This window comes from Macaca fascicularis, chromosome 15 (assembly GCF_037993035.2).
Source record: "Macaca fascicularis isolate 582-1 chromosome 15, T2T-MFA8v1.1".
Taxonomy (NCBI): Eukaryota; Metazoa; Chordata; class Mammalia; order Primates; family Cercopithecidae; genus Macaca; species Macaca fascicularis.
The window spans coordinates 12,735,902-12,763,782 of NC_088389.1; the positions used below are offsets into that span (position 1 = coordinate 12,735,902).

The 27,881-nt window shown below is 54.1% G+C and overlaps 1 protein-coding gene across 3 annotated transcripts; it reads right to left on the reverse strand.

Moving 5' to 3' along the window:
* Window positions 1–23: 23 nt before the first annotated feature.
* AIF1L (allograft inflammatory factor 1 like) lies at window positions 24–27,649 on the reverse strand. Of its 3 annotated transcripts, XR_012424247.1 has the most exons (7): window positions 27,520–27,649; window positions 27,317–27,378; window positions 11,789–11,855; window positions 8,513–8,554; window positions 5,215–5,377; window positions 4,448–4,564; window positions 24–2,918 (listed from the first exon to the last, which is right to left on the reverse strand). XR_012424247.1 is itself a non-coding variant. In XM_015436321.3 (6 exons), the coding sequence occupies exons 1-6, from the start codon at window positions 27,548–27,550 to the stop codon at window positions 2,831–2,833; spliced, it is 453 nt and encodes a 150-aa protein (XP_015291807.2). In that variant the 5' UTR covers window positions 27,551–27,649; the 3' UTR covers window positions 24–2,830. The 3 variants fall into 3 exon arrangements, 2 of the variants coding, with proteins under 2 accessions (XP_015291807.2, XP_065386063.1); XM_015436321.3 differs by lacking the exon at window positions 4,448–4,564; XM_065529991.1 differs by lacking the exons at window positions 4,448–4,564; window positions 27,317–27,378; window positions 27,520–27,649 and adding an exon at window positions 20,841–20,986.
* Between the last annotated feature and the right edge of the window lie 232 nt (window positions 27,650–27,881).

Below are 27,881 nucleotides of genomic sequence, written 5' to 3' on the forward strand. Positions count from 1 at the left end.
AAATACACCGATCAAGACGTTGGTAAGTTTGTCTGGTTTATTTGCAATCTGTAGAGATGATATCCCACGCACACTCCCATGCACACGCACACACATACTTCATCCACCTGAATTTGCCCGACAAACTCTCCTCTGAGTCATAGGGACAAAGCCATACTTGGCAGTCCTCACGTTACTGGTTACATTAGATTTGGTCTTTCAGAAGGAAGATAGTTGAAGTCCCAAGAAGCTGAACCCTTAGCCAGAGAAGTAAGAGTCGTAGAACCAAGAGCCACAACCTGAAATACGTGCAGACCGCCCCCGCCCTCCTTCCAGGGACCCCTCTTGAGACCCCTCTCTTCCCAGGAGTTGAGTTCCAAGAAATGAAAGGACTGATGGGGTTTCCCAGGACACATGAGCCCCCACCCCCATTCAATGAGAAAACCCTCTCTTCCGCCATTTCCAGAAGCTGGGGCCAAACCTGCTTGCTCTCCTCCCTTAAGGAGACTTCCTGCAGTCTTGTGGAATTGTGGAACTTACTGAAATAAGCCTGATTGGTTCTGCCTTCCTCTCTGAGTGAGGAACAGGGACACTGAGTATGATGGGTAGTCAAGGAAGGCTTTATCTTCCTCAAAGGTCCCAGCCTGTCCCGGAGAGGAGAGGCAGCGAGGACAGGCAGTTGCTAAACTAATGATCTTGGGGGGGAAAAAAAAAACAGGGGAGGGGAGCGGGTAGCAGTAGGATTTTCCATTTACAGGGAGGAATGTTTTGCTGGGGTTTAAACTTCAACTAGGCCTGTGTGCATTTGAAGCAGATCCTTGAGCTCAAGATCAGCCAGTCGTGGCCAAATAACCTCATTCCTGAACTGGTTGAAACCAGTGGGTTAACCCAACCTGGCCATTTCCTCATGCCTTACCTGCTTTCCTCCCTCAATCTGCTGTCAGAGGTGACTAAGGAGCCGCAGGGAACCCACGTTGGTTCCAACCACCAAGAGCTCCCAGTCCTGTCCACTTAAGGTGTTGCAAAGGCTCTGCCAAGACTCTCACCCAGTCCTGGGCCCAGCTAGGCCCCCCGAGACTGCAGGGAAGTCACCCCATACCTCCCCCTCCCTAACATTTATCTCATTGTCATTGTCTGGGTCTCACTTTCCTATTGGACTCTAAGCTCCATGAATCTGTCCATTTCATTATTGGATTCTTAACTGTTGGCCTACAGCAAGTGCTTAATGAATATGTTCAGTGAATAACTGTCTAAGTCCTGAGCAGGTAGGGTAAGAGACTTCAGAACACAGGTGGGGTTAAGGCTGAACTCCCTGATCAGCCAAGATGGGGCTGACTTTGACACCTTCCTGCATGAATTACAAGAGGCAGATTCAGAGGCCTGGTCTTTGCCTAAAGCCTGATGCTGACTTGGAGGCACGGGGGAGGGCGAATCCTGGACCAGGGTCTTCAGAGCAAGTGAAACTCTCTCCAAGTGCTGACCTAGGAGGTTGCCCCTTCCCAGCCCTTCCCTGTTCTCATAACTAACTAGGCAGCCCACACTGGAGACGAGGTGTAGGCAGGGTCCCTGAACATCTGGGCCCCAGTCCAGGGCACCTCCCTCTGGAGATAAGCTTGACCTTGGGCAAGGCACTTAACCCTGTGGGGCACCAGTCTCCTCACCTGTGAAGTGAGAAGACTGGCCCAGCTACCCTCCAGGGTGCATTAGGTCTCTAAAATCCCGTGAGTCCATAAGAAAAGACACCAATGACCCCAGTCCAGTTCCCAAGCTCAAGGTTCTGAGAGGTCTGGGGAGAGATGAATTAGACGGTGGATACTGCACATGTCAGGACAACATGGGAGGACGTAAAGCTTACAATAGGAGGTCAATAAATATCTGGTGAATGAGTGAGTAAATGAATGAATGATGGGAGTAGGGTAGGAAGACAAATGAGGGAAGTAGAGTCAGGTTTCAAGCAGATTGGGGTCAGAAAAGCAACCTTGTATTGCTCAGTCTTGGCTTACCAGTGCTACTGACTTTGCCGTGAGCATTTTACTCCTCATTCTCCCATCCTGGTCCCCTCAGTATCCTCCCTAAAAGGTGGAACGGCACTGAGCTGACCTTTCCCCCCAAAACCCCTGGCCTCACTTCTACCTCCGAAGCCCTTTGCTGCCCCAGTAAGGGACAGTAGGGCTGCACGCTGCCTCTCAGCCGCCTGCAAAAGTGTGGCCAGAGAGCAAGACCAGAGGGTTCCTTCTGGTACCTTCTTGAAGGGCTCACATTGCCAAGCTCCTTTCCTTCCCACCTTCTGTCACATCATTAAGGATGAGAAGAGGTATGGAATGAGTGGGGATCAGCTGGGGCAGCTGGGCCATGAGTGGCTGTGTCCTGGGTGACCCCAGAGCCCTGGAACCAAGGCACTGTCCAAGGAAACCCGAAAGAGGCCCTGCAGCCGTGTCCCTACTCCAAGATCTTCTCAGAGTGGCCTGGGGTCCTCATCAGATCCAGGTCAGTGAGCCTGAACTTGGCTTGGAGACTTTCTGGAAGGATGGAGAGTGCCGGTTCCAAGAGTGGGGAACACAGGCTAGAAGCCTCCCTGCACCCTCTAGTTTTTGGTTTGATGTTGGCCCTTCTGCACAGGGAGCGGGGAAGGAGGGAAGAAGAGAGGGAGGGGACCCAAGGCTCAGGATTTCCTGACCCAGAGCCCCTTTAAGGCAGATAATTTGTGCTTTACAAAGACATCGAGGACAACACAAACAAACCGTCAATGAGCAAACAAATGAGAGAGAGAGAGATCACAGTGTGTCAAGAAGGGCAGCAAGATGGGGAGGGAGGAGTGGGGCGGGAAGGCTGGGGAGGCCAGGCGGGGTCCTCAGGGCAGGCTAGCGATGTCTCTCTCTGGAGGGGGGCCAACTGGCTTGGGGCTGCTCTCATTGGCTTTTCCTTCAAACATCATGACGCTGGTTTGGAGATGGAGAAAATAAAAAAAGAAAGAAAAACAAGATTAGGATCCCTCATCCAGGGAAAGATCATCCCAGCCTCATGTCAACAGAGTCCTCGACAGAATTTCAATCTGTTCTCCGGTGGGATCCTTGCAGAAGCCCAAGACAGCAGCTCCAAGGAAGGGGCTGCTAGTCCCATTTTACAGAGGAGAAAATGGAGGCACAAAGTGGTGATGTGAATCCTCAGAACCACACAGGCGGTCTAGGACAGAGGCTGGGTGCGACTCCAGGCTTCTGACTTCTAGGCCATGCCCTTCCCTTAACCACACTGCCTGGAGGAGGCTGAGCCAGGCTGGGCCATGCCACTGCGCAAAGATCTTCCAAAACCTGCCCACTGCTCTGAGAGTGGTGTCTGAGGAGTAGAGGGTAGGGGCTCAGAGAATACCCTCCAGGGCAACCGCCTGGATTCAAATGCCAACGCTGCTATTTCCCAGCTGGGTGGTTCAAGCAAGACACTTAACCTCTCTGATCTCGGCGTTTCTCCCTGGAAGTGGGGGTGCTAGAAGATCTGGCCAGATTGGACCGTGGGCTCATGGGCCAGCTACTTAGTCTCCTTGGGCCTCAACAAGCTCCTTTGTAAAACGAGACAGGTATATTTTACATTCGTACTTTTAAAAAGGTGAATCTTATTTCATAAAAGCCAAGTGAGTGTTATTTTCTGTTTTCTTTTTTTTGTTTTTGAGACTGAGTTGCGCTCTTGTCGCCCAGGCTGGAGTGCAATGGTGTGATCTCTGCTCACTGCAACCTCCGCCTCCTAGGTTCAAGAGATTCTCCTGCCTCAGCCTCCCGAGTAGCTGGGATTACAGGCGTGAGCCACCACACCCAGCTAATTTTTGTATTTTCAGTAGAGACGGGGTTTCACCATGTTGACCAGGCTGGTCTCGAACTCCTGACCTCACGTGATCCACCTGCCTCAGCCTCCCAAAGTGTTGGGATCAAAGGCGTGAGAAACCACGCACGGCGGAGTGTTATTTTCAGCTGTGACAAATGACGATGAGACTGTGCAGGATAACGCTCTTTGTCGGGGCCACACCCTCAGTGTGCTACCATGTAGTAGGTGTTTGCTATCAGCCACACACTAGGCTGGACTCTTCATAAGTGTCATTTCATTAGCCCTCGGGACATCACAGAAGACATGATTATCACCCTATTTTATAGACAAAGAAACTGAGACTTGTAGACCTAAGGTAACTTGCCCAGGGTCATTTTGGTAGCAAGTAATAGCATCAAGATGCAAACCCTACCTCCCTTTGGGGACAATTTTTGACTCTATTTTATGCTTACAACAACCCTGTGGGGGTAGTGGAGGTGCTTTACCAATGGGGAAACTGCCAGGCGTGCTGGCTCACGCCTGTAATCCTGGCACTTTGGGAGGCCAAGGTGGGGCTGATCACTTGAAGTCAGGAGTTTGAGACCAACCTGGCCAACATGGTGAAACCCCATTTCTACTAAAAATACAAAAATTAGTTGGGTGTGGTGGAGCACACCTGTAATCCCAGACACTCGGGAGGCTGAGGTGGAAGAATCGCTTGAGCCCAGGAGGCGGAGGTTGCAGTGAGCTGAGATCATGTCACTGTACTCCAGCCTGGGTGACAGAGTGAGATCTAAAAAAAAAAAAAAAAGAGGAAGCTGAGACTCGGAAAGTTTCGACAGATTTATCACCATTATTACCATCACCACCACCACCATCATCATCATCATCACAGTTGCCACTTACTGAGTGCTGATTCTGCCTGACTCTGCTACAACCTAATTTCCCCTGCAGGGTTCATATTAATATGACCATTTGGGCCGGCCGTGGTGGCTCACACCTATAATCCTAACATTTTGGGAGGCTGAGGCCGGCAGATCACCTGAGGTCAGGGGTTCGAGACCAGCCTGGCCAACATGGCAAAACCCTGTCTCTACTAAAAATACAAAAATTAGCCAAGAATAGTGGTGCATGCCTGTAATCTCAGCTACTAGGGAGGCTGAGGCAGAAGAATAGCTTCAACCCAGGAGGCAGAGGTTGCAGTGAGCCAAGATCACACCACTGCACTCCAACCTGGGCGATAGAGTGGGACTCCATCTCAAAAAAAAAAAAAAGATTGACAGATAAGGAAATAAGGATCAGGGAAAGTAAGTACCTTGGTCCAGCAGGTCACATAATGAGTCACCTACTAGCTGGGGAATGGCTGGGGTGCCCAAAGCCACGGGCCTCTCTGCACAGAATGATTTTACCTTCAGAGGTCCCGGGGAAGGATGAGGTACTCACAGCTTGAGGACAGCCGACCGTTTCCCCAGCATCATGTTCACAAAGTCTCGGTAGGAGATGGTGTCACTGACCCCTCCTGTCACCTCCGAGATCATCTTCTTCATCTCCAGGTGGGTCTTGGGAACACCAAGCTTCTCCATCATCCTCTTTAAAGACATCAGGTCTGCCAGAAGAAAAGCATATCTGTTAAGTGGAGATGGGCCTCTGGGGCTTAGCGGGGAAGCTGGGAAAGCTCCACCAGGTACCCCATGCCTAGAAGCTTGGCGTCTGCACTCCTCCTCAGGGAGGAGGAGCCCATCACACCCTCCCTGCTCTCTTCGGAGGCAGTATAGACTAGTGGTTAGCGACCTGGGCCTCTAGAGTCAGACGGGCTTACACTGGAATCGAGCTCTGCTATTCCTGTCTCTGGGATCCGGGGCACACTACTTAACCTCTCTGAATCCCTGCTCCCACCAATGGTGGAACAGGTGGATGGCATCATTCAGGGATAACCGTGAGGGAAGCACCGGCCCAGAGCACTTTCTTCACACCGTGACTGTAGGCTTTGCTATTTCCTGCAGTTAGGGCGGGCCGGGTGCCCACTCTCCTGCTGCCTGGGGAGTTATGCCCAGTGTGGCAGGGTCAGGGAGTCAGGCATTGAAAGTCACTCTGCTGGGTGCTGAGTGGCAGGTGGCTTCTCCCCACATGCCACTCCTGTCCTGCTGTCCTAGGACTCCGCCCCAGCTGGAAGGGAGAGGATGCCAAAAATATCCCACAGAGCAGGAAAACCAACAAAAGAACAAAATTCAAGAAAAACAAGGGAGGCCCCAGAACGTCACTCCAGTCCAAGGCGGTGCTGTCTCTGACCGCCCAGCTCCCACCAAAATCTGAGGCAATTTCCTTTGGATTGTTCTTCAGTGAACAATGGGTCAGCAAAGGATGGCAGGAGAGGGCTGTGGCTGGGGCCGTGGGCCGTGGTGCAGCCAATGCTCCTCCTGGCAGGGCGGGCGGGACTGGGGCCAGGCCCAAAGGTGCCAGGATGTCCAGGCATTCAGAGAGATCCGGGCAGCCTTCTCCAGGAAAGGGGAAAAGGGGCTGCACATGCACCGTCAGACTCTGAAGTTGGCAGGACCTTTCTCAGGCAGTTCGGCAAGATGCTTCAAAAGCCTTTGACCCAGTGTCCCCTTCCTGAGATTTCCTCTACAGAAATAACCAGGGAGGTGAACATGCACTCATGTACAAAGAGGTTCTTTACAAGATTATCAATAATAGTTAAAATTGGAAGGCATCCAAATGGTCCACACAAAGGCATCGGCTAAACAAATTAGAATCCATTCCTACAATGCAGCCATTAACTATATTTCAAAAGAAAAATCAGCTGGCACCGTGGCTCACGCCTGTAATCCCAGCACTTTGGGAGGCCAAGGCGGGCAGATCACTTGAGGCCAGGAGTTTGAGACCAGCTTGGCCAGCATGGTGAAACCCCGTCTCTACTAAAAATACAAAAATTAGCCAGGCGTGGTGGCACGTGCCTGTAATCTCAGCTACTTGGGAGGTTGAGGCAGGAGAATCACTTGAACCTGGGAGGCAGAGGTTGCAGTGAGCCAAGATTGTGCCACTGCACTCCAGCCTGGGCAACAGAATGAGACTGTCTCAAAAAAAAAAAAAAAAAGAAAAGAAAAAGAAAAAGAAAAAAAAAAAAAGAAAAATCAATAAGAAATCAAAACACTCACCATTGTTTTATTTTATTTATTTTTTCTGGCCAGGCTGACCAATAGAAAGTTATTATTTTTGAGGAGGCTCAAAATGGTATAAAACAGCTTTTGTGATTAGAATAAAGAGTGGAAGGCTAGAAACGGAAATGTCTGTAGCAGCTACAGGTGGGGTTGTGGGTGATGTATTTTTGTCTTTGTGCTTTGCTGTGTTTCCCCAATTTTTTTTTATGATGAAAATGTGTTTACTTGATAAGCCAAAACCTTTTTTTTTTTTTTTTTTTGAGATGAAGTCTTGCTCTTGTCCGCTAGGCTAGAGTGCAATGGTGCAATCTTGGCTCACTGCAACCTCCACCTCCTGGGTTGAAGCGATTCTCCTGTCTCGGCCTCCCGAGTAGCTGGGACTACAAGTGTCTACCACCACGCACAGTTAATTTTTGTATTTTTAGTAGAGATGGGGTTTCACCATGTTGCCCAGGCTGGTCTCGAACCCCTGATCTCAGGTGATCCGCCTGCCTCAGCCTCCCAAAGTGCTGGGATTACAGGCACGAGTCACCGTGCCAGGCCAAATTTTCTTTCTAAAGAAAAAAAAAAATGATCAAAATATTCCAAAGAGAGAAGGAAAGAGAGAGGACAGAGGAAGAGGAATAGAAATGCCGGTGGCAGCATCAATCCAAGGTGCAGAGTGAAATGGAAAAGGGGGAAACTGTCAGAAACCAAAGGCTGGGCCCTGGTTCACTGCAAGCAAGTCATTTCACCTTTCTTTTTTTTTTTTTTTTGAGATGGAGTCTCACTCTGTCACCTAGGCTGGAGTGCAGTGGCACGATCTTGGCTCATTGCAACCTCCACCTCCTGGGTTCAAGCAATTCTCCTGCCTCAGCCTCCAGAGTAGCTGGGATTACAGGCACCCGCCACCACGCCCAGATTATTTTTGTATTTTTAGTAGAGATGGGGTTTCATCACATTGGCCAGGCTGGTCTCAAACTCCTGACCTCAGGCGATCCCCATGCCTCGGCCTCCCAAAGTGTTGGGATTACAGGTGTGAGCCACCGTGTCCGGCCCATTTCACCTGAGTCTTGCTTTCCTCATCTGTAAAATGGGGATAATTAAACCAGCCTTAACCACTTCTTTGCTGGTAAGGTCCAGGTATGGTCTCCTACCAGAACGTAAGTGCCAGTACCTGCACAGCAGGATGCAATAAGGAGAGAATCAACGTATATAAAAGCCCCTTGCCAACTGCCGAACGACATACAATGGAAGGACAGACTTTGGGGCCACTGAAAGGCCAGCCAGGAGGCCCAGGGCCTGTCCACCCTGAGTGTCTCCAGGCCTGGGCAGGTGTGGCACCCTCTGTTCTGAGTCCCCATAGCACCTGGGGTGGGAGGCTGAGGTGTGGGTGGGGAGGGAAGAAGTAGGGAATGAAAGGGTCTGGAGGAGTCTGAGGGCGGTGGCAACAGGGCAGAAGGCAAGGGGCTGGGGCTGGCTCAGCTGCAGCATATTCACCGGCCTTCCGGACTGCCCCGTGCCTCTTACCCGCATAGAGGGTCCCCCAAGCCCTCTACCCACCTAACGCCCTCCTCCCTAAACACACTCAAGGCCTCACTCACCAATCTCGCCTTCATTGTTCAGGTCAAACTCCATGTACTTCTCTGGAAATCACAGAGCAAACACTAGCATTAGTTTGGAAGCAGCGTCTCCCTGCGGGTACCCAGTAGCTCCCTTGTGGGCAAATGACGGTGTCCTCAGGAGTCCAAACCACCTCCCGCACCCTACCAAGGGTCTTGACCTGAGTTCCCCATCTGCTGAGCCATGGCCTCTGGAGAAAGAGCTCATCCTGCCTGGACCACTCTCCTAGAGGTGCCACAAGGGAAAGATGGCTGGGAGCCACTCTGACCCTCTTGCCAGGAGGGCAGCTACTTCCTCCCAGGTCCCCAGCAGCGTGGACCAGCTGCATCTGAGTTAGTAGCAAAGTGACTAGATCTGATTCCCTGCCGGGATCCTGGCTCCTGGGTGGGGAAGGACAGGGTGGGGGCAGGCATGGGTGTGCTTTTCAGTGACCCAGGCAATTCTGGGCAACCAGGTGCGGGAACCAGTGATTCAGGGGTCCTGTGCTTCTGAAACCAGGAGAAAGGCCTGCCGTAGCCCACAAAGTGGCTACACCGACCTGGGGTACACAGACCGTCACCCCAAACCTCATGCACAGACTAAGTTGTGCTTCCCTGATCAAGGAGTCCAGGAAAACTTCCGGCAGTGAGGGAGGATGCTCGGAGCAGTGGGCTTGGTATGTTCTGACGGGGGCAGTGCGCCAAACGAGCGTGGGGCCTCTGCAGGTCACCTCTGCCCTGGCAGAGTGGGGCCTTCATGGTCCATCCTGCCCCACAATCAGCCAGCAGAGAAAGCAGAGGCCCTTCCGCAGGCTGTGCTGCCCCCACCCACTCCCTGCCTGCTCCAGCCCGCTGCCCCTCTGCCTGGAATGTTCTCCCAAGTATTCTCACCGCCCTTCCTCATGGCTTCAGGGCTCCCCACCCTTTCTTTTTGTTTTTGTTTTTTTTTTTGAGACGGAGTCTCGCTCTGTCGCCCAGGCTGGAGTGCAGTGGCCGGATCTCAGCTCACTGCAAGCTCCACCTCCTGGGTTTACGCCATTCTCCTGCCCTAGCCTCCTGAGTAGCTGGGACTACAGGCGCCCGCCACCTTGCCCGGCTAGTTTTTTGTTTTTTGTTTTTTTTTTTTTTAGTAGAGACGGGGTTTCACCGTGTTAGCCAGGATGGTCTCGATCTCTTGACCTCGTGATCCACCCGTCTCGGCCTTCCAAAGTGCTGGGATTACAGGCTTGAGCCACCATGCCCAGCCTCTTTTTCTTCTTTATTTATTTATTTATTTATTTATTTTTGAGAAGGAGTCTTGCTCCATCTCACTTCCTCACCCAAGCCGAAGTGCAGTGGTGTGATCTCAGGGGGATACACAGCTGCACAGCTCACCTAGAGCAGAGTTGGGACTTGAACCCATGTTAGTCTGGCTCTAAAGCCCCTGTTCTTAACCATTATGCCTTTTTTTTTTTTTTTTTGAGATGGAGTCTCACTCTGTCACCAAGGCTGGAGTGCAGTGGCTCAATCTCAGCTCACTGCAACCTCCACCTCCCAGGTTCAAGCAATCCTCCTGCTTCAGCCTCCCGAGTAGCTGGGACTACAGGCACCCGCCACCACACAGTTAATTTTTGTATTTTTAATAGAGATAGGGTTTTGCCGTGTTGGCCAGGCTGGTCTTGGACCCCTGACCTCAGGTGATCCACCCGCCTCAGCCTCCCAAAGTGCCGGGATTACAGGTGTGAGCCAGCGTGCCCGGCCTCCCCACCCTTTCTAAATTGCACCCCCTCCCCACCTCTTAGCACTCCTGTCCTCCCTAGCTCATTTCTCACCAAAGCACCTACCAGAATCTGCCCACCTTGTATTTCCCAGCTCTCTGTTTAGCCTCCCACCATCTCTCTCACGCCGCCCCCTGGCTAGAACACAGGCTCCCAGGGTGCGGGCTGCCTTGTACGTTCACCATGGTGCCCCCAGCCTGGAATGGTCCTGGCACATGTACAGGTGCTCATTTGGAGAGCAAATGAGTGAATGATGTAACTTCCTCTCTGGCCCAACATCCCAGTGAAGACAAATAGAAAGGACGCCAGAGCCCTGAGATCCCTCCCTCCTCCCAGAGCCACCCCTGGGGGTGGCCACGCTGGTATGCAGAGAAGGGAGTAGACTGCTCTCTTTTCACAGCTCTGCTACAGGTGGCTGGGACGAGGTGGGGTCAGGAGTGTCTTTTACTATTTCCCTTTTCTCTTCTTAATGTAAAAAGCATCATGGCATAGCGGTTAAGGGCAGGGGCTTTAGAGCCAGACCGACATGAGTTCAAGTCTCAACTCTGCCCTGGGTGAGCTGTGTGTTCCCATGCCAACAACCCCGCCCTCTGAGCCCGAGTTTCTCCATCTGTACATTAACAAGCGAACCATCTCCCTCCAAGTCGATTGGGGTGATGTTGGGGGACTCGCCACGCTGCATGAGAAGTGCTTCACACAGGCCGACGTCCAACAAATGCCAGCTGTTATTAATATGATGAGCCCTAGACGCCCAGCCTAAGGACAACTGGAAGCGATTTGAGGAGCACTTGGCCAAGTTCTTTGCCTCGGAGCCGGGAGGATGCTCGCACTGCAAACACTTTGGAGGGGAATGCAACTTCCAGGATATTTTCCATGACAGCCCGGGGCTCCTGCGCCTAAGTGCCTCCCCTGGCCGGGAAGGTGGGTCTGCGCCGCCCCCTATGTGCCCGGCTCCTCTCCTTTCGAGGTGCTGGCTGGAAACCAACCGCCAGGGCCCCAAACAGAGGGACCTTTATGCTGCCCCTCTCCCCGCACCGGCTCCCAGGCCCTGCTTTCTTTTCATCCCGTGCTGCCGGGTTTCAATGGGCAGAAACTCTGCCCCCCTGCCCCACTGCTGTGACACAAACGTCCATTCTCCACAGGGGCTCCTGAGACACTCTGCTGGGGAGGGGGAGAGGCAAGGCTCGCTCACAAAGAGCTGATTGTGTGCGGGGCCCGGGAGTGATGGGGCCTGGGCAGCGGCGGACGGGAACCAGCCTGAGCCCCGTGGGCAGGGAGGGGCAGGGCCAAGACCGGGCTGCAGGCAAGGGGTGACAGGGCCCACACGGGCAGGGAGGCAGGTGGAGGGGCCTCCCCCCACCTCTCAGGGGGTCCCTGTCTCCAAGCCTGCCAGGAAGAAGGGCATTCTGGAGGAAACAGGGCCATAGGCTAGTCCTGTGGGGCTAAGGGGTCCTGTGTGCAAGGGCAAGGGGCCAGCCCACCTTCCCCAGGAACGAATGCAGGGCAGCCAGCCCCAGCTTACCTTTGAAGGCTGTGAGCTTTTCTGGAAGGTTCTCTTCATCACTGTACTTCTGGTCACAGAGAAACTCCTACAGAGGTGAGAGGACAGTGTTGAACAAGGGGTGGGGGACAGAAGTCACCCACATGTGAGCCTACTGTCCAGGTGCCTTCGCTCCTGTCGGGTAGCCAGGTGCAACCAGGCCCCGTTTGTCCCATGTTCACCCCGGCTTCCTGTCGTCCCTTGGAGGCAGATCTGCACCATCCGCCCTGTGGACAGGAAGTTTGCCCAGCAGCCTGGGGAGGCCCCACAGGGTTCGCTCCGGGCGACTAAGCCCTCCAGACAGCAGCTACATTACCAATGCTGGGACCCGTGCCCCTCTTCCAAGGACACCCCAGATTCAGATCCATGAAGCTGTGAGCTCCAAAGACAAGCCCCTGGTTCCCTCATTAACTTCTTAGGAATGTGATCCTGAGCTCATTCATTCCTCCCTGCACTTTTTTTTTTTTTTTTAAGAAGTCTTGCTCTTGCCCCCAGGCTGGAGTGCAATGGCGCGATCTCGGCTCACTGCAACCTCCACCTCCTGGGCTCAAGCGATTCTCCTGCCTCAGCCTCCCCAGTAGCTGGGACGACAGGCGCCCGCCACCATGCCCAGTATTTTTAGTAGAGACGGGGTTTCACCGTGTTGGCCAGGCTGGTCTCGAACTCCTGACCTCAGCTGATCCACCCGCCTCAGACTCCCAAAATGCTGGGATTACAGCCGTGAACAACCGCGCCCGGCCCTCCCTGCACTTCTATTGCCTTATCTACCAAATGAGAATCATGATCCTGACTGCTTCTTGAGTTTGTATAGAAATCCGGTGAGGCCAGGCCAGGTGGTTCATGCCTGTAATCCCAGCATTTTTGGAGGCCGAGGTGTGCCGATCACCTGAGATCAGGAGCTTGAGACCAGCCTGGCCAACATAGTGAAACCCCGTCTCTACAAAAATACAAAAATTAGCTGGACGTGGTGGTGGGTGCCTGTAATCCCAGCTACTCGGGAGGCTGAGGCAGGAGAATAGCTTAAATCTGGGAGGTGGAGGTTGCAGCGAGCTGAGATCACGCCGCTGTACTCTAGCTTGGGTGACAGAGGGAGACTCCGTCTAAAAAAAAAAAAAGAAGGCCGGGCGCGGTGGCTCAAGCCTGTAATCCCAGCACTTTGGGAGGCCGAGACGGGCGGATCACGAGGTCAGGAGATCGAGACCATCCTGGCGAACACGGTAAAACCCCGTCTCTACTAAAAAATACAAAAAACTAGCCGGGCGAGGCGGCGGGCGCCTGTAGTCCCAGCTACTCGGGAGGCTGAGGCAGGAGAATGGCATAAACCTGGGGGGCGGAGCTTGCAGTGAGCTGAGATCCGGCCACTGCACTCCAGCCCGGGCGACAGAGCCAGACTCCGTCTCAAAAAAAAAAAAAAAAAAAAAGAAAAAAGAAATCCAGTGAGTGTGTTTATTCATCATCTCTGCTCTAACGGGAAAATGACTGTACACTTACCTCTCACCTGTTTCCTTGCCTGTAAAATGGGGGTTTTGATCTCTGGCCTGCCTTCCCTTCAGATGCTTGGAGAGACTCAAATGAGTCCTTTCAGAACCAGATGGGCAGGGTAGGGAAGACTGAACACTAACACTGGCCTCCAGGGTGAAGCCCTTACCTATGTGATATCTTCACAGCTCCTAGGAGTCCCAAGAGGGAGCTATTATGATTATTATTTTGAAACAGGGTCTTGCTCTGTCATCCAGGCTGGAATGCAGTGATAAGATCTCAGCTCACTGCAACCTCCGCCTCCCGAGCTCAAGTGATCCTCCCACCTCAGCCTCCTGAGTAGCTGGGACTACAGATGCCTGCCACTACGCCTGGCTTATTTTGTATTTTTTTTGCAGAGACAGAGTTTCACTATGTTGCCCAGCCTTGTCCCAAACTCCTGGACTCAAGTGATCTGCCGGCCTCGGCCTCCCAAAGTGCGGGGATTACAGGCGTGAGCCACCGCGCCTGGCCAATGGACATTCCCTTCTTCATCACTGAGCTGACCGGACATGGACATTGCTCCTCCATCCGTTCATTCATTCAACATTCTTGGGGGACACAGTGCATACTGCACTGTGCTAGACATCAAGGGAGCAGAGGAGACCATGGTGAATATGATAAGGTCCTTAACCTGAAATTACAGAAAGCTGGTGTTTAAAATGATGTGCAATGTCACCCACATTAATCACGTGATCTATTTCCTACTATATGATGGCCAAGTCTGTTCTTACATATCTCCTAGGACAGAGAACTCACCACCTTTCTAGTCTACTGTTGCAAACCCCTAAGAGGCTTCAAGGAGAATAGAGGATGACAAGAACTAACTGACTATAAAGCAATCTGGGTTTGGATCTCAGTCTCCCTTTTCACTAGCTATGAAATAGGCCCGGCCGGGCGCGGTGGCTCAAGCCTGTAATCCCAGCACTTTGGGAGGCCGAGACGGGCGGATCACGAGGTCAGGAGATCGAGACCATCCTGGCTAACACGGTGAAACCCCGTCTCTACTAAAAAATACAAAAAACTAGCCGGGCGAGGTGGCGGGTGCCTGTAGTCCCAGCTACTCGGGAGGCTGAGGCAGGAGAATGGCGTAAACCCGGGAGGCGGAGCTTGCAGTGAGCTGAGATCCGGCCACTGCACTCCAGCCTGGACCACAAAGCGAGACTCCGTCTCAAAAAAAAAAAAAAAAAAAAAAAAGAAATAGGCCCAATAGTACCCACTCCTTGGGCACTGGGCTCACAGGTCAGCTCTCAATGAGCAACAGATAAGATTATGAGTATGAAGCAGAATATGGCCTCTTCTATGGCTCAAATTTCTCCACATTAACTCGGCACCCCTTGACCACAGGAAAAACATACCTGAAAACAGGGCTTCCCTCACTGGGTTGGGAGAGGGGTCTGGCTGTTCTCTAGCTTTTGGTAAAACATTGGCTGTGGCAGACACTATCTCCCTAAATCCTCACAGCCACTATTATTCCCATTTTACAAGTTAAAACATCAGGACCAGAGAGGTTAAATACCACGTCTAAAGTCCACAGACAGGCCGTGCGCGGTGACTCACACCTGTAATCCCAACACTTTGGGAGGCCGAGGTGGGTGAATCACTTGAGGTCAGGAGTTTGAGACCAGCCTGGCCAACACGGTGAGACCCTATCTCTACTAAAAGTACAAAAATTACTGGGCGTGGTGGTGCACGCCTGTAATCCCAGCTACTTGGGAGGCTGAGGCAAGAGAATCACTTGAACCTGGGAAGTGTAGGTTGCAGAGAGCCAAGATTGTGCCACTGCACTCCAGCCTGGGCCAGACTCCATCTCAAAAGAAAAAAAAAAAAAAAGCCGGGTGCAGTGGCTCAAGCCTGTAATCCCAGCACTTTGGGAGGCCGAGGCGGGCGGATCACGAGGTCAGGAGAGCGAGACCATCCTGGCTAACACAGTGAAACCCTGTCTCTACTAAAAAAAAATGCAAAAAAAAATTAGCCGGGCACGGTGGCAGGCACCTGTAGTCCCAGCTACTTGGGAGGCTGAGGTAGGAGAATGGCATGAACCCGGGAGGCGGAGCTTGCAGTGAGCTGAGATCGTGCCGCTGCACTCCAGCCTGGGCGACTGAGCGAGACTCCGTCTCAAAAAAAAAAAAAAAAATGGTTCATGGACAGCTAGGGAAGGCTGGTTTCGAACCTGGGTCTACCTGACTCCAGGACCTGTGTCCTCCTGCACCTGGGCAGAGGGCAGTCCCAGGGCCTATGGGGTCTTGCTGGCTTGGCCACAACCTCACTCCAGGTCTCACTGCCATGCACTGGCTGCAGCCCTGCCTCCACTTAGCTGATGCTGGATCCTTCTTGAGGCCGCCCTCCTCCTAGCTGGCTCTGTCAAGGACTTCCTTTCCTCTTGGCTCCCTCTCACAGCTCTTCGGCACTGCTCCCTCACCCCATCCTCTGCCCAAAAGGAGGACAATTAACTTTTGTCTGTGACCGTGAGCACACCAGGCACCTCCCAGGGTCCCAGATCCCATATCTGTCCAGTGGAGGGACATATGAGATCAGTGATTCCCAGGCTTTGGGGTCACGCAGACAAGAAATATTTTTAAAGGAGGGGCGCACTAATATAGGAGTGCCAAGTTTCTATTTTGCCAAGTAAAGACTTTTTACACAATGACCATTGACTGTTGCCGTGAGTTCAGAAAAGAACATTTCATAAAAGTAGGAAGTTCTCCATTTCTGAATGTTTAAATGGAATCCATTTAGCCTAGGTCCAACTCACCACAGTGACCGTGCATTCCCTTCCCTTTACCAAGAACTACAGAAACTTCCTGGCCAGGCACAAGAGCACCAACATCTGGGAACCTCTGGGGAGAGATTTGAAGGGCCTGTCCCAGTTCCTGGGCTCTGGTTGACCAGAAATCCTGCCCCAGCCTGGAGATCCGGTTTTACTTGGGCCCCTCTGTAGGTGGATGGGTTCAAGTCAAGGACACGGTCCCTGGCCTTAGAGACAAACCGCACACAGTCAGACACAGACCAACCAGGCAGGGATGAAGAGCAAGGCCACATACACAGCATGAATGGGAAGACTGCCCTGGGCTGCACCCTGCACTAGCTGTGCCTCCTTCCTGGAGCCCACAGATCTGCGTGGTTCTCTCCCTCACCTCCTTCAAGCTTTTGCTCAATGTCACCTTCTCTTTTTTTTTGTTTTGTTTTTGTTTTTTCAGATGGAGTCTCACTCTGTCGCCAGGCTGGAGTGCAGTGGCGCGATCTCGGCTCACTGCAACTTCCGCCTCCCGAGTTCAAGCAATTCTCCTGCCTCAGCCTCCTGAGTACGTGTGCACTGACACGTCCAGGTAATTTTTTTTTTTTTTTTTTTTTTTGAGACAGAGTCTCGCTCTGTCTCCGAGACTGGAGTGCAGTGGCCGGATCTCAGCTCACTGCAAGCTCCGCCTCCTGGGGTTCCCGCCATTCTCCTGCCTCAGCCTCAAGAGTAGCTGGGACTACAGGCGCCCGCCACCATTAGCCAGGATGGTCTTGATCTCCTGACCTCGTGATCCGCCCGTCTCGGCCTCCCAAAGTGCTGGGATTACAGGCTTGAGCCACCGCGCCCGGCCGGTAATTTTTGTTTTAATAGAGATGTGGTTTCACCATATTGGGCAGACCAGTCTCAAATTCCTGACCTCAGGTGATCCGACTGCCTCAGCCTCCCAAAGTCCTGGGGTCACAGGTGTGAGCCACCACACCCAGCCTCAATGTCACCTTCTCAATGCGGCCAACCCTATTCATTATTTTTTGTTAGCATGATCACGGTTCACTGCAGCCTCGATTTGCCTGGGCTCAAACGATCCTCCCACCTCAGCCCTCCAGAGTAGCTGGGACTACAGGTGTACGCCACCACACCTGGCTAATTTTTGTATTTTTTTGTAGAGATGGGGTCTCCCTCTGTTGCCCAGGCTGGTCTTAAACTTCTGGGCTCAAGCGATCTGCCTGCCTCGGCCTCCCAAAGTGCTGGGATTATAGGCGTAAGCCACCATGTCCAGCCCTGTCCACCCTGTTTTATACTGCTCCCTGCCCACTGTAGCTGCCCCAACTTCCAGTCCACCTTATCCTGCTCCATGGGATGGGCCACCTCCAAACATGATTTTCACTGCCACTGCTCACTGAGGTTACTACACCCTCTCTGCCTCCCCTGCTAGAATGTAGGTTCCGCATAGCAGATGCTCAATAAACCTGTGCAGGATGAGTGAAGGAGTTGAAACTCAAATTAACTAACTTGCCCAAAACAGCAGAGCCAGCAAGTGGCTGTGCTGGGAATGAAATCCTCTGTAGTTGGGGCTCCCTCCCTGCACAGTACTGAGGAAGAAGTGGGTATCAGGAGGCAGCTGGGAGGAGGCAGGGCCCCAGCCACAGGTTTAGCGTCAAAGTGCCCAGCATATAAGCAGACGCTCAATAAACATCTGTTGAGGAGCCCGAGGAGGGCGGATCACTTGAGGCCAGAAGTTCGAAGTCAGCCTGGGCAACATAGGGAGATCCCATCTCTACAAAAAATAAAAAATTAGCTGGGCGTGGTGGCGCATGCCTGTAGTCCCAGTTACTTGGGAGGCTGAGGCTGGAGGATCACTTGAACCCAGGAGGTGAAGGCTGCAATGAGCTTTGATTGCACTGCTGCACTCCAGCCAGACTCTGTCTCTAAAACAAAACAAACAAAAACAACAACACCAAAAAACATCTATTGAATGAATGGAAAGGCCATTCAGTCCAGAGTTACTTTCTCCATCCTTACCCCTGCAACAATCAGGCAGCTTTGCAAAAGTGTGTGCCCATGTGTCACAGCCTGGAGGGGCTTTGGGTTTGGACTCCTATTTTTCCTTAGAGCCAGAAATGACAAACGCAGCATGGCATGGTGGTTCACACCTGTAATCCCAGCACTTTGGGAGGCACAGGCGGGCAGATCATCCGAGGTCAGGAGTTCGAGACCAGCCTAGCCAACATGGAGAAGCCCCGTCTCTACTAAAAACCACACCTGTAATCCCAGCTGTACTTGGGAGGCTGAGGCGGGAGAACTGTTTGAACCCGGAAGGTGCAGGTTGCAGTGAGCTGAGATCACGCCACTGCACTACAGCCTGGGCCACACAGTGAGACTTCGTCTCAAAAAACAAAACAAAACAAAAACAGAAAATGACAAATGCTTGGGCCACAAGTGACCAGGGTGGGAGAAGCAGCTGAGCTGCTCATGCGTGGGCAGCCCTCACTGGCCCTGGGATTAGGGCAGCTGTGCTGACCATGCCTGGGCAGGGGGTGGGGGAGCCCGGCGGGCAGTGGCAGGAACAGGACTCCACCAGCCAGGCTGCCATGCCCGCTCCACCTCTGAGCTTTGGATTCTTGGTTCCTGCTCATGTACCACCCACAGCTCCCTCCCTGCGGGCATCCTCCCCCAGTCCCTGCCCAATGCACAGATACCCTGTCTTTCCAGGACCCCTGGCTGCCCTGACCCTGGGTCCATAGGCAGAGGAGACAGATAGAAGCCACCCCAGGTGTTTGGAAGAAAAGCAAAATAAAGAAAAAAAAAGGGCAAACCGGAGCCAGAATGCCTGAGTTGAATCCACTTCGTGGCTGCGTGAATTTTTTTTTTTTTTTCGAGACAGAGTCTTGCTCTGTTGCCCAGGCTGGAGTGCAGTGGCACAATCACAGCTCACTGCAACCTCCACCTCCTGGGCCCAAGCAGTCCGTCCACCTCAGCATCCCAAAGTGCTGGGATTACAGGCATGAGCCACAGCACCCGGCCAGCAAATACTAAATAAATGTTAGCTATTTGTTATTTTTTTCTAACACTTATGCCCATACAATTAGCTTATAACCGCCATAGACCCTCATAGACTATTTAACAGATTAGGAAGGAGACCCCCTCCCCGGGGAGTAGGCCAGTTATGATTTCTCTCTCCTCTCTCCAGGTATCCCCATTTGACAGATGGGACAACTGAGGCTCAGAGAGGTTGCTCAACTTGCTCAGGATTGCCAAGTTTTAGCAATTCAAGGTCTATGCCTACCCCAAACAAGAAGGTAGCCTGGTTGCAGGTTTCTGGGCAAAGAAAGTCAATACTGGGAGTTACCTTTCCTCTTCCGCTACCGCTACCGCTACCGTAGGAGGTTATTCCGGAGGCCAGGGAACCACTCTATAGCCCTCCAGGGAGATGGGGGCGGGGGAGTAGGCGGTTTATTCTATCCCCTATCCTCCTCACACAATCTAACCCACTGTCCCCAAAGACAAGTTTTCCCGGCTGCAGAAAGTTCTGGGGTGGGAGAGCCGGTGTGAGAGGCACAGGGGGCCTCTGGGCCCTGAAAGTGGCTATTGACATGCAGAGGGGCAGGCCTGGAGGCCACAGTGGCCTTATCAGTCCTTAGCAAAGGGCCAGGAAATGCAAGCAGGCAGGAGCTGGGATTGACACACAGGCAGCTGAGCCCACTTCTCAGTCCCCGGGGACCAGAGCGTCCAAAGGGTGGGACCTGGGAGGTGGCAGAGCTGTTAAAATATCCACCCAGCCACAGGACCAGAAGGGACTCCTCACAGCATTCAGCTCGCCTTCCTTGTTCAATAGCTGGGGAAACCGAGGTGCCGGAAGGGACAGGCCCTGCCGGAGGTCATGACAGTTGAAAGCATCACATCATCTCTCTGAGCGCAGGGTGTGCAGGCTCAGTGGACACAGTAGACAGCTTGCCAGGGTTGCAATTCCAGCTCTAGCACTTACTAGCTCTGTGGCTCTGGGCAGGGCAACTTGCTTTGCCACTCTAGGCCTCAGTCTCTTCATCTATAAAGTGGGTTTATCTATCAAATGGGATCATAATGAACCTCCTCGCTGAGTTGCTGTAAGGAATTTTGTGTGTTTGTTTGAGTCAGGGTCTTGCTCCGTTTCCAAGCCTAAAGTGCAGCGGCACAATCTGCAGGGTCACTGCAGCCTCGACCTCACAGACTCAAGCTATCCTCCTGCCTTCGCGCCTGGCCTGCGGTAAGGATTAAATGAGCTAATTGCACAGAAGGAGCCTGGCTCCTAGTGCACTTGCTGAGTGTTCAAAATTATTATTATGTCTTAGGATCATCCAAACTCAAGCCACATCGAGAGGCAGGTGTGTGAGGGGGGTAGGGCAGGGAAAACACCACCCACCGACCATTCTGTGAGCCTTCGTCATCCCCTGAAGTCCTCCCGGCAAGCCTTGGCCCACTGGCCATCCCTCAAGGCCAAGTTTTGCTATGTCTTCGCGCCCGGCTGACCTGGCAGTGATGGGCCATCCACCTGCCTGAATCCTCCCATCTCAGTCCCCAATGGCACCTGTTCACTGCCGCCTTTCCTGGTCACCTACAGCCTCTGATGCTCGCCAGAGTCCCCCAAGCCCATCCCTGCCCCTAGCGAGGCCCCCAAGTGCTATGCCCAGGAGGCGTGGTTTCCAAACCCATCTGAAGCTGGCAGCCCCTGCTGTGCCTGGCCTCAGAAGCCCTCCCGCCTGCCTGCTCCTCGCTGACTTAACTCTCTTTCTGGGCTGGTACCTCTAGCACCTTCTGGCGAACCCTTGCTCCTGGCCCTCCAGGTTTGTCTTTCTGTATCAGCCGCAGCAGAATTTTGGGGTGGGCGGATATCACCATCTTGGAGGCCATCCAAGGGGCTGGTGTCTCAGGCCTTGGACAAAAACTCCAAGGACAGGAAGCACCATGCCGGGGCGTGGGGCCTCTGACGCAGCACACAGGCTCTTAAAGGGCCAGGGCCAGGCCACAAGTGGTGCTGGCACCTGGCAAGTAGCAGGAGCCTGTAATGTGCACCCACAAGGACAGCAGGTTCACATTCCCCACTGCAGCCCTGGGCCTCATTCAGATGCCGCATCCTTGCCAACAGATGGGGCAGCTAAAGAAAAACACCCAAGCAGCTACACAATAAAGCACACCCTGCAGAAATTCCATCTCCAGCTTCCTGTGACACGGCCACACCAAGGTCATAACTGGTTGGACCCGCAGGGGACACTGAATCCTCAGAGGCTCACGTGGCCACTTATCACCATCTCCCTTATAATATATTAAGGAAGAGCAAGAGACATGTGTGCCCAGCAATGCCAGCTGGGCACATTCACCTGGGCAGGGACAGAGCGGCACTGCTGGGTATACAGGAATAAACACACACCTGTGTACTTGCCTGGGTCAGGTCTCAGAGAAGCCCCATTGCTGGGGGAGGGGCAGGGGATATATACACCCCCGGGCAGAGACACCCAGCCTGCCCTGCCCAGCTGCCTTCCCAATGCCGATGACATATGGCTTCTGAAAAAAACCATCAGGGGCCAGGCGCAGTGGCTCATGCCTGCAATCCCAGCACTTTGGGAGGCCAAGGTGGGTGGATCACTTGAGGTCAGGAGTTCGAGACCAGCCTGGCCAACATGGTGAAACCCTGTCTCTACTAAAAATACAAAAACTAGCCGGGAGCGGTGGTGGGCACCTGTAATCCCAGCTACTTGGGAGGCTGAGGCAGGAGAATCGCTTGAACTCGGGTGGCCGAGGTTGCAGTGAGCCGAGATCATGCCACTGCACTCCAGCCTGGGCGACAGAGTGAGACTCCGACTCAAAACGAAAAACAAAACGAAACAAAAAACCATCAGGTATCTAAAGGTGACAGGGAATGCTGAGTGCCTTTCATTCAACCCAGGAGTGCTAGACCATTGGGACACTAGCCAGAGATCCTTATTGACATAAGCAAGAGAGGCCTGTGTCCATAGTTAGGCTGCAGCCACCTGATGACAGGGGCCAGGGTGACTGGGTTTGAATCCCAGATCTGCCACTTCCTGGCTGGGTGACTTTGCAGGTGACTTCATCCAGCTGAGCCTCTGTTTCCTCATCTCCGGAATGGGAGTCACGGCTGGACACAGTGATGCATGTCTGTCATCTCAGCACTCTGGGAGGCCAAGGTGGGCAGATTGCTTAAGCTCAGGAGTTCAAGACCAGCCTGGGCAACATGGTGAAACCTTGTCTCCACACACACACACACACACACACACACAAAATTAGCTTGGCATGTTGGTGCATGCCTGTAGTCCCAGCTACTCAGGAGGCTGAGGTGCAAGGATCACCTAAGCCCAGGAGGTCAAGACTGCAGTAAGCTGAGATCATGCCACTGCACTTCAGCCTGGGCAACCCAGTGAGACCCTGTCCCAAAACAAACAAACAAACAAAACAAAACATAGGCGTCATGATAATCCTCATCCCATGGGGCTGTCTGCAGATTCTCACTGTGCATCTACGTGCAGGGGTGCCCTGTTGCGGGGTCAGCAAGATGATGAATGTCAATCTGTGGGCACGGAGCACAGCCACAGCTTGTTACTGTGTTGAAGATCTCGCCTATTGGCCAGGTGCGGTGGCTCACGCCTGTAATCCCAGCACTTTCGGAGGCGGAGGAGGGCGGATCACAAGGTCAGGAGTTTGAGACCAGCCTGACCAATATGGTGAAACCTCGTCTCTACTAAAAATACAAAAATTAGCCGGGCATGGTGGTGCGCGCCTATAGTTCCAGCTACTTGGGAGGCTGAGGCAGGAGAATCGCTTAAACTCGGGAGGTGGAGGTTGCAGTGAGCCGAGATCACACCATTGCACTCCAACCTGGATGACAGAGCGAGACTCTATCTCAAAAAAACAAACAAACAAACAAAAACCACCTCGCTTGCTAGTCAGCTCATATGGCAGCGCTCACTGTCCCCTGAGTGCCTCCTGCTAAGTCCCAGGGCACAGCCACCCTGAGGGGCAGCCCCCCCCCAGCCCCACTGCTTCTCTCTGTCCCTGTGGGAAGCTGGAGAAAATCTCTCCCGTTGCCATATAAGGCCATGCCTGGCTGGCCTGGGGTCACCAACCATGCCATCAGGGCTTGGGGAATGCCAGCTATGTAGGGGGAGTAGGAGGTGCTGGCCAGTTCTGCCCACTCCGGTAGTGCTGCTATGTACACACGTGCGTGCACACACAAACACATAGCACATGGAGCTGGGGGCGGGCACCCAGCAGGAGGCCCAGCCAAGCTGAGCAATTGAGAAAATAGGCTGGGTTCAAGTCGAGGCTGTTTAAACCCAGGCAATTTACCCAGCCTCTCTTGAGTCTCGTTTTCTCGAAAATGGGAACCACAGTACTCCCTGGGTTAGAGTGGGCATTCGCAAGATAATGCCCCCAGTGCACCTGGTACAAGACGGGCACGTACCAAGTGTTCCGAAAACAACAGCAAAAACTAAAATGAAACCAAAAAGAGGCGTATTTTCATATGGCTTCCTCTACCAGGATCTCTAGGCCCATTAGAGTCTTCTATTTTCACTCTTGAATCCCTTATGATAACAATAGCTAAAGCAGGGTATGGGGGCACATGCCTGTAGTCCCAGCTACTTGGGAGGATGAGATGGGAGGATTGCTTGAGCAGGGGAGAGATGGAGGTTACAATGAGCCGAGATTGGGCCACCGCACCCCAGCCTGGGCAACAGAATGAGACCCTGTCTCTGTTAACAACAACAGAAAGCTAAAGTTGGGCAGGGCGTGGTGACTCACGCCTGTAATCCCAGCACTTTGGGAGGCCGAGGCAGGCGAATCACCTGAGGTCAGGAGTTCGAGACCAGTCTGACCAACATGGTGAAACCCTGTCTCTACTAAAAATACAAAAATAAGCTGGGTGTGGCGGCAAGTGCCTGTAGTCCCAGCTACTCAGAAGGCTGAGGCAGGAGAATCACTTGAACCTGGGAGGCGGAAGTTGCAGTGAACCGAGATTATGCCACTGCACTCCAGCCTGAGTGACAGAGTGAGACCCTGAAAAAAAAAAAAAAAAGGCTAAGGCCGAGCTACCCTGCCCCTCTGGAAGCTGGCCTACACCAAGGGAGGAGAAAGGCCCCAAAGGGAACTAGGTATTGGCCCAGAGAAGCCCCTAGATCTGCCAGCCAAGCTGGGCTGTGCCCCAGGCAGCAGCCATGGCGGTGTCCAAGCTGCCTGGCACAGAAGTAGGGACTCTTTGGCAGTGAATCCTGGGCTTAGCCCAGGCCCCCAGAATCCACACTCCAGTGGGGCAGTGAAGCTGCACCCCCAGGGAAGGCAGTCCGAGCTGCCAGCACAATTCTGCCTAAAATCCACCTAGCTCGGGGTTTCTCCACTGCAGCCATGGCCATGGATGAACCAATTCAGACTCTCACACGGAGCGACTCCCGTACAGTATGCAAAGAGCTTCCATCCACTTCCATTGGCTAATGGTTGCAGGAACTCCAGAGAGAGCAGAGATCCCCGCTCCCATTTCAGGCTGGGGAAGATGAGGTTCTGCTGGGCTGGACGACCAGCATGAGCCACGGCAGCGTATCTTCCACTCCCTGCACCTTGAGGCCACGGACCAAGAAACTGTCCTGATAACTATCAGGTCCGCAGCCAGCTCTCCTGGGTGCTTTATATAGATTGCCTCACTGAAAAAAAAATCACAACCATTATCTTTGTGGAGGAGGAGGCTCAGAGAGGTGAAGTGGCTTGCCCAGAGTCACAGATCGGTGCTTGCAGGTACCTCATGACTAAACTGGTGGGGCCACCCTGCTCCGCTGTGGCGAAGCGGCTCAAGCTTCCCGTGTGATCCTGGCACCTCCTTCCTACAGGGCCCCGGTTCCTGGGCCTCAGCAGCCCAACAGCGGCTGGGCTCACGTGCTGGGTCTCAGTACAGCATCTTGGCAGGGGAAGGACGCTGGGCTGTAAGCTTTGTCACTGGCTTCTGTGTGGCCCTGGGTCAGCGGCTTGCCCTCTCTGGGCACTGTCCTGAGATGGTTAGACCACAGCTCCTTCCTGCTCACTTTCCCTGGTCCCAGTGCTGCCCACATCAGCCCCTGGTAACTGTAAGTCCCTCCTCTTTCTAAGCCAAGCCAGTCGGCTTCCCAAAACAACCCTGGAGCCGCCCCCCACCCTTTACTCACCTCCCCAAGGGCGAGGTTGGCCCTGCCCTCTCAGCAATTCTGACTTGTCCAACCACGGTCACCTCACCCCCATCTCCAGCTGTCTGTGGCTCCGGATCCCGCCGGCTGTGGGTGGATCCAGCCAGCTCAGAACCCGCCTGGCCGGGTGACCCAGGGGGCTATATGAGGTCAGGGTCTCAGGCTTCTGTCCAGAGGGCTAGAGCAGCCAAGCCCCAGGCTGGGCTGTCACACAGTGAACTGGGAAGGAGCCCAGCAGGGACCCTAGACCCCTAAGCACCCCAGTCAGATGTCCAGGCAACCTTCCAGCTGTGCTCAAGATGCCCCCAGGAAGCAGGGTGAGGGTGGCGGTAAGGAGGCCGGAGCTTACCTGGAGGGGGACCCTGAGGTCGCCAGAGCCCGGTAGCTGGGGACTGAATGGGAGTCCTGTAGCCAGTGGATGGAAAACAGACAGGCTGCCTACATCCAAGCAGTCTAAGAAAACCAAGGGGGAATCAAGGCTGCACACTGCTGGCAAGAGGCAATACCATAACCGGGCCCCAGGCTCGGACCCACCTCCCACAGCCTTCGCAGGCTCTGCTCACCTCACCAGCTGCCCACTTCCAGACTCTCAGCTGGGCTTAGACCCTGGGTGTCCAGGGGACCAGAGGAGCCCGCGGGGGGAATGCTAAGCCTTGTTTCAGCAGGCATGCCTCTGCCACCAGTTAAGAAGGAAACTGGGGGGCCGGGCGCGGTGGCTCAAGCCTGTAATCCCAGCACTTTGGGAGGCCGAGACGGGCGGATCACGAGGTCAGGAGATCGAGACCATCCTGGCTAACACAGTGAAACCCCGTCTCTACTAAAAATACAAAAACTTAGCCGGGCGAGGTGGCGGGCGCCTGTAGTCCCAGCTACTCGGGAGGCTGAGGCAGGAGAATGGCATAAACCCGGGAGGCGGAGCTTGCAGTGAGCTGAGATCTGGCCACTGCACTCCAGCCTGGGTGACAGAGCAAGACTCTGTCTCAAAAAAAAAAAAAAAAAAAAAAAAAGGAAACTGGGAGACGTCTACCTCAGGAAATAATGCCAGTTCTGTGAGTGCTTCCTGAATGCTGGGTGCTGGGCCACGCAGGCCATATGCCTTCCCTCTCTGAGCCCGCACAATGCCCTGCTTGGAGATGAGAGGCCCTCTGCTGAGGACCACAGAGCTGGCACACTGTGGAGGCCAGATCTGAGCCCAGGTCTTGCAGAACTTTAAAGCCACTGGCTGTGCTGCCTTTGAGCTTTGGCCAACCTAGACAGGTCCTGATATCGTTTCTTATCTTCTAGAATCTACTCAAATTTATGGAGCTGGGTGCGTGGCAACAGTAGGCAGGATTTCTTCCGAGAAATCCACCAGGACCAGCAAGAAAAGCATGGAGTCCCTTAAGGCAACCTTTCCTGAAAGTTGGAGTGAAGAGGAGTGGTGTGTTTGGAGGAGCCGCGAGGCGGGAGACCACGGGGAACTGCCAGGATCTCTAGGCCCATCAGAGTCTTCTATTTGTACTTTTGAATCCCTTATAACAACAGTAGCTAAGGCCAGGCGTGGGGGCACATGCCTGTAGTCCGAGCTACTCGGGAGGATGAGGAGAGAGAACCGTTTGAATCCCAAAGGTGGAGGCTGCAATGAGCTGAGATTGAGCCACTACACTCCAGCCTGGGCGACAGACCAGCAAATGACCCGGAGCCTGTGTTCTGAGCTAGAGAGATCACTGGCCTGGGGAGCTTCTCGCGCCAAATCCTTGGGCTGCTCCCAAGCGGGCTTGCGGGGAGCCACGAGCCGGCTGGCATCCGAGCTCCCGACCCGGCCCCACCTCCCCAGTCCCCAGTTGCAAGAGTAACAACTTGCAACCTGAGACGCCGGGACCGGAGGCGGGAGGCGGAGGCGGATCTACCTGGAGTTGGAGGCGAAGGGGCTGGGGGCGGAGGAAGGCACCTGAGGGAAGCCCGGGGGAAGAAGAGGAAGAGGGTGGATGTGGAGGACTGCATGGCCTGGCGGACGGAGGCGGCACCCGCGCAGCGCGCGGCTCGAGACTCGCGTGCTACTCTGGGCGCGGGGCTTACCCGGTTGATCTCGGCCAGCCTCCTCTCCTGCCGGGCTTTGAGCAAGCCGAACGCCTTCCCTCCTGGAGGAGACAAAGAGGCCGCCTTGGAAGCAGGGTCCTCTCCGGGCCACGCGCCCCCGTCCCCGCCCGCTTCCCGCGCGCGGTGGACCCCGCGGTCCGCCCGGCGCGCACAGGTGGCGGCCCGGGGACGGCGGCGCCTACCTTGGAACCTGTTGCTGAGCGCGCCCGACATGGCGAGCGCGGGGCTCCCGCCGGCTCCAGGCTTCGCGGACGCAGCGAGGGACGAGGAGGAGGCACAGGCGCCTGGTCCGAACTCCGGCTGGCTGCGTGTGGCCGCGGGACCGAGGGGCGGAGGGACGGCTCGGGCGGCCGACACACCCCTCCCTCCGCTGCCGGCCCCTCCCTCCCTCCCGCCTCTCCCCTCCCCTCCCGCCTCTCCCCTCCCGCCTCTCCCCTCCCCTCCCGCCTCTCCCCTCCCGCCTCTCCCCTCCCCTCCCGCCTCTCCCCTCCCCTCCCGCCTCCCGCTCCGCGGGCATCAAAGCGGCTATTATGCGGGACGCGGA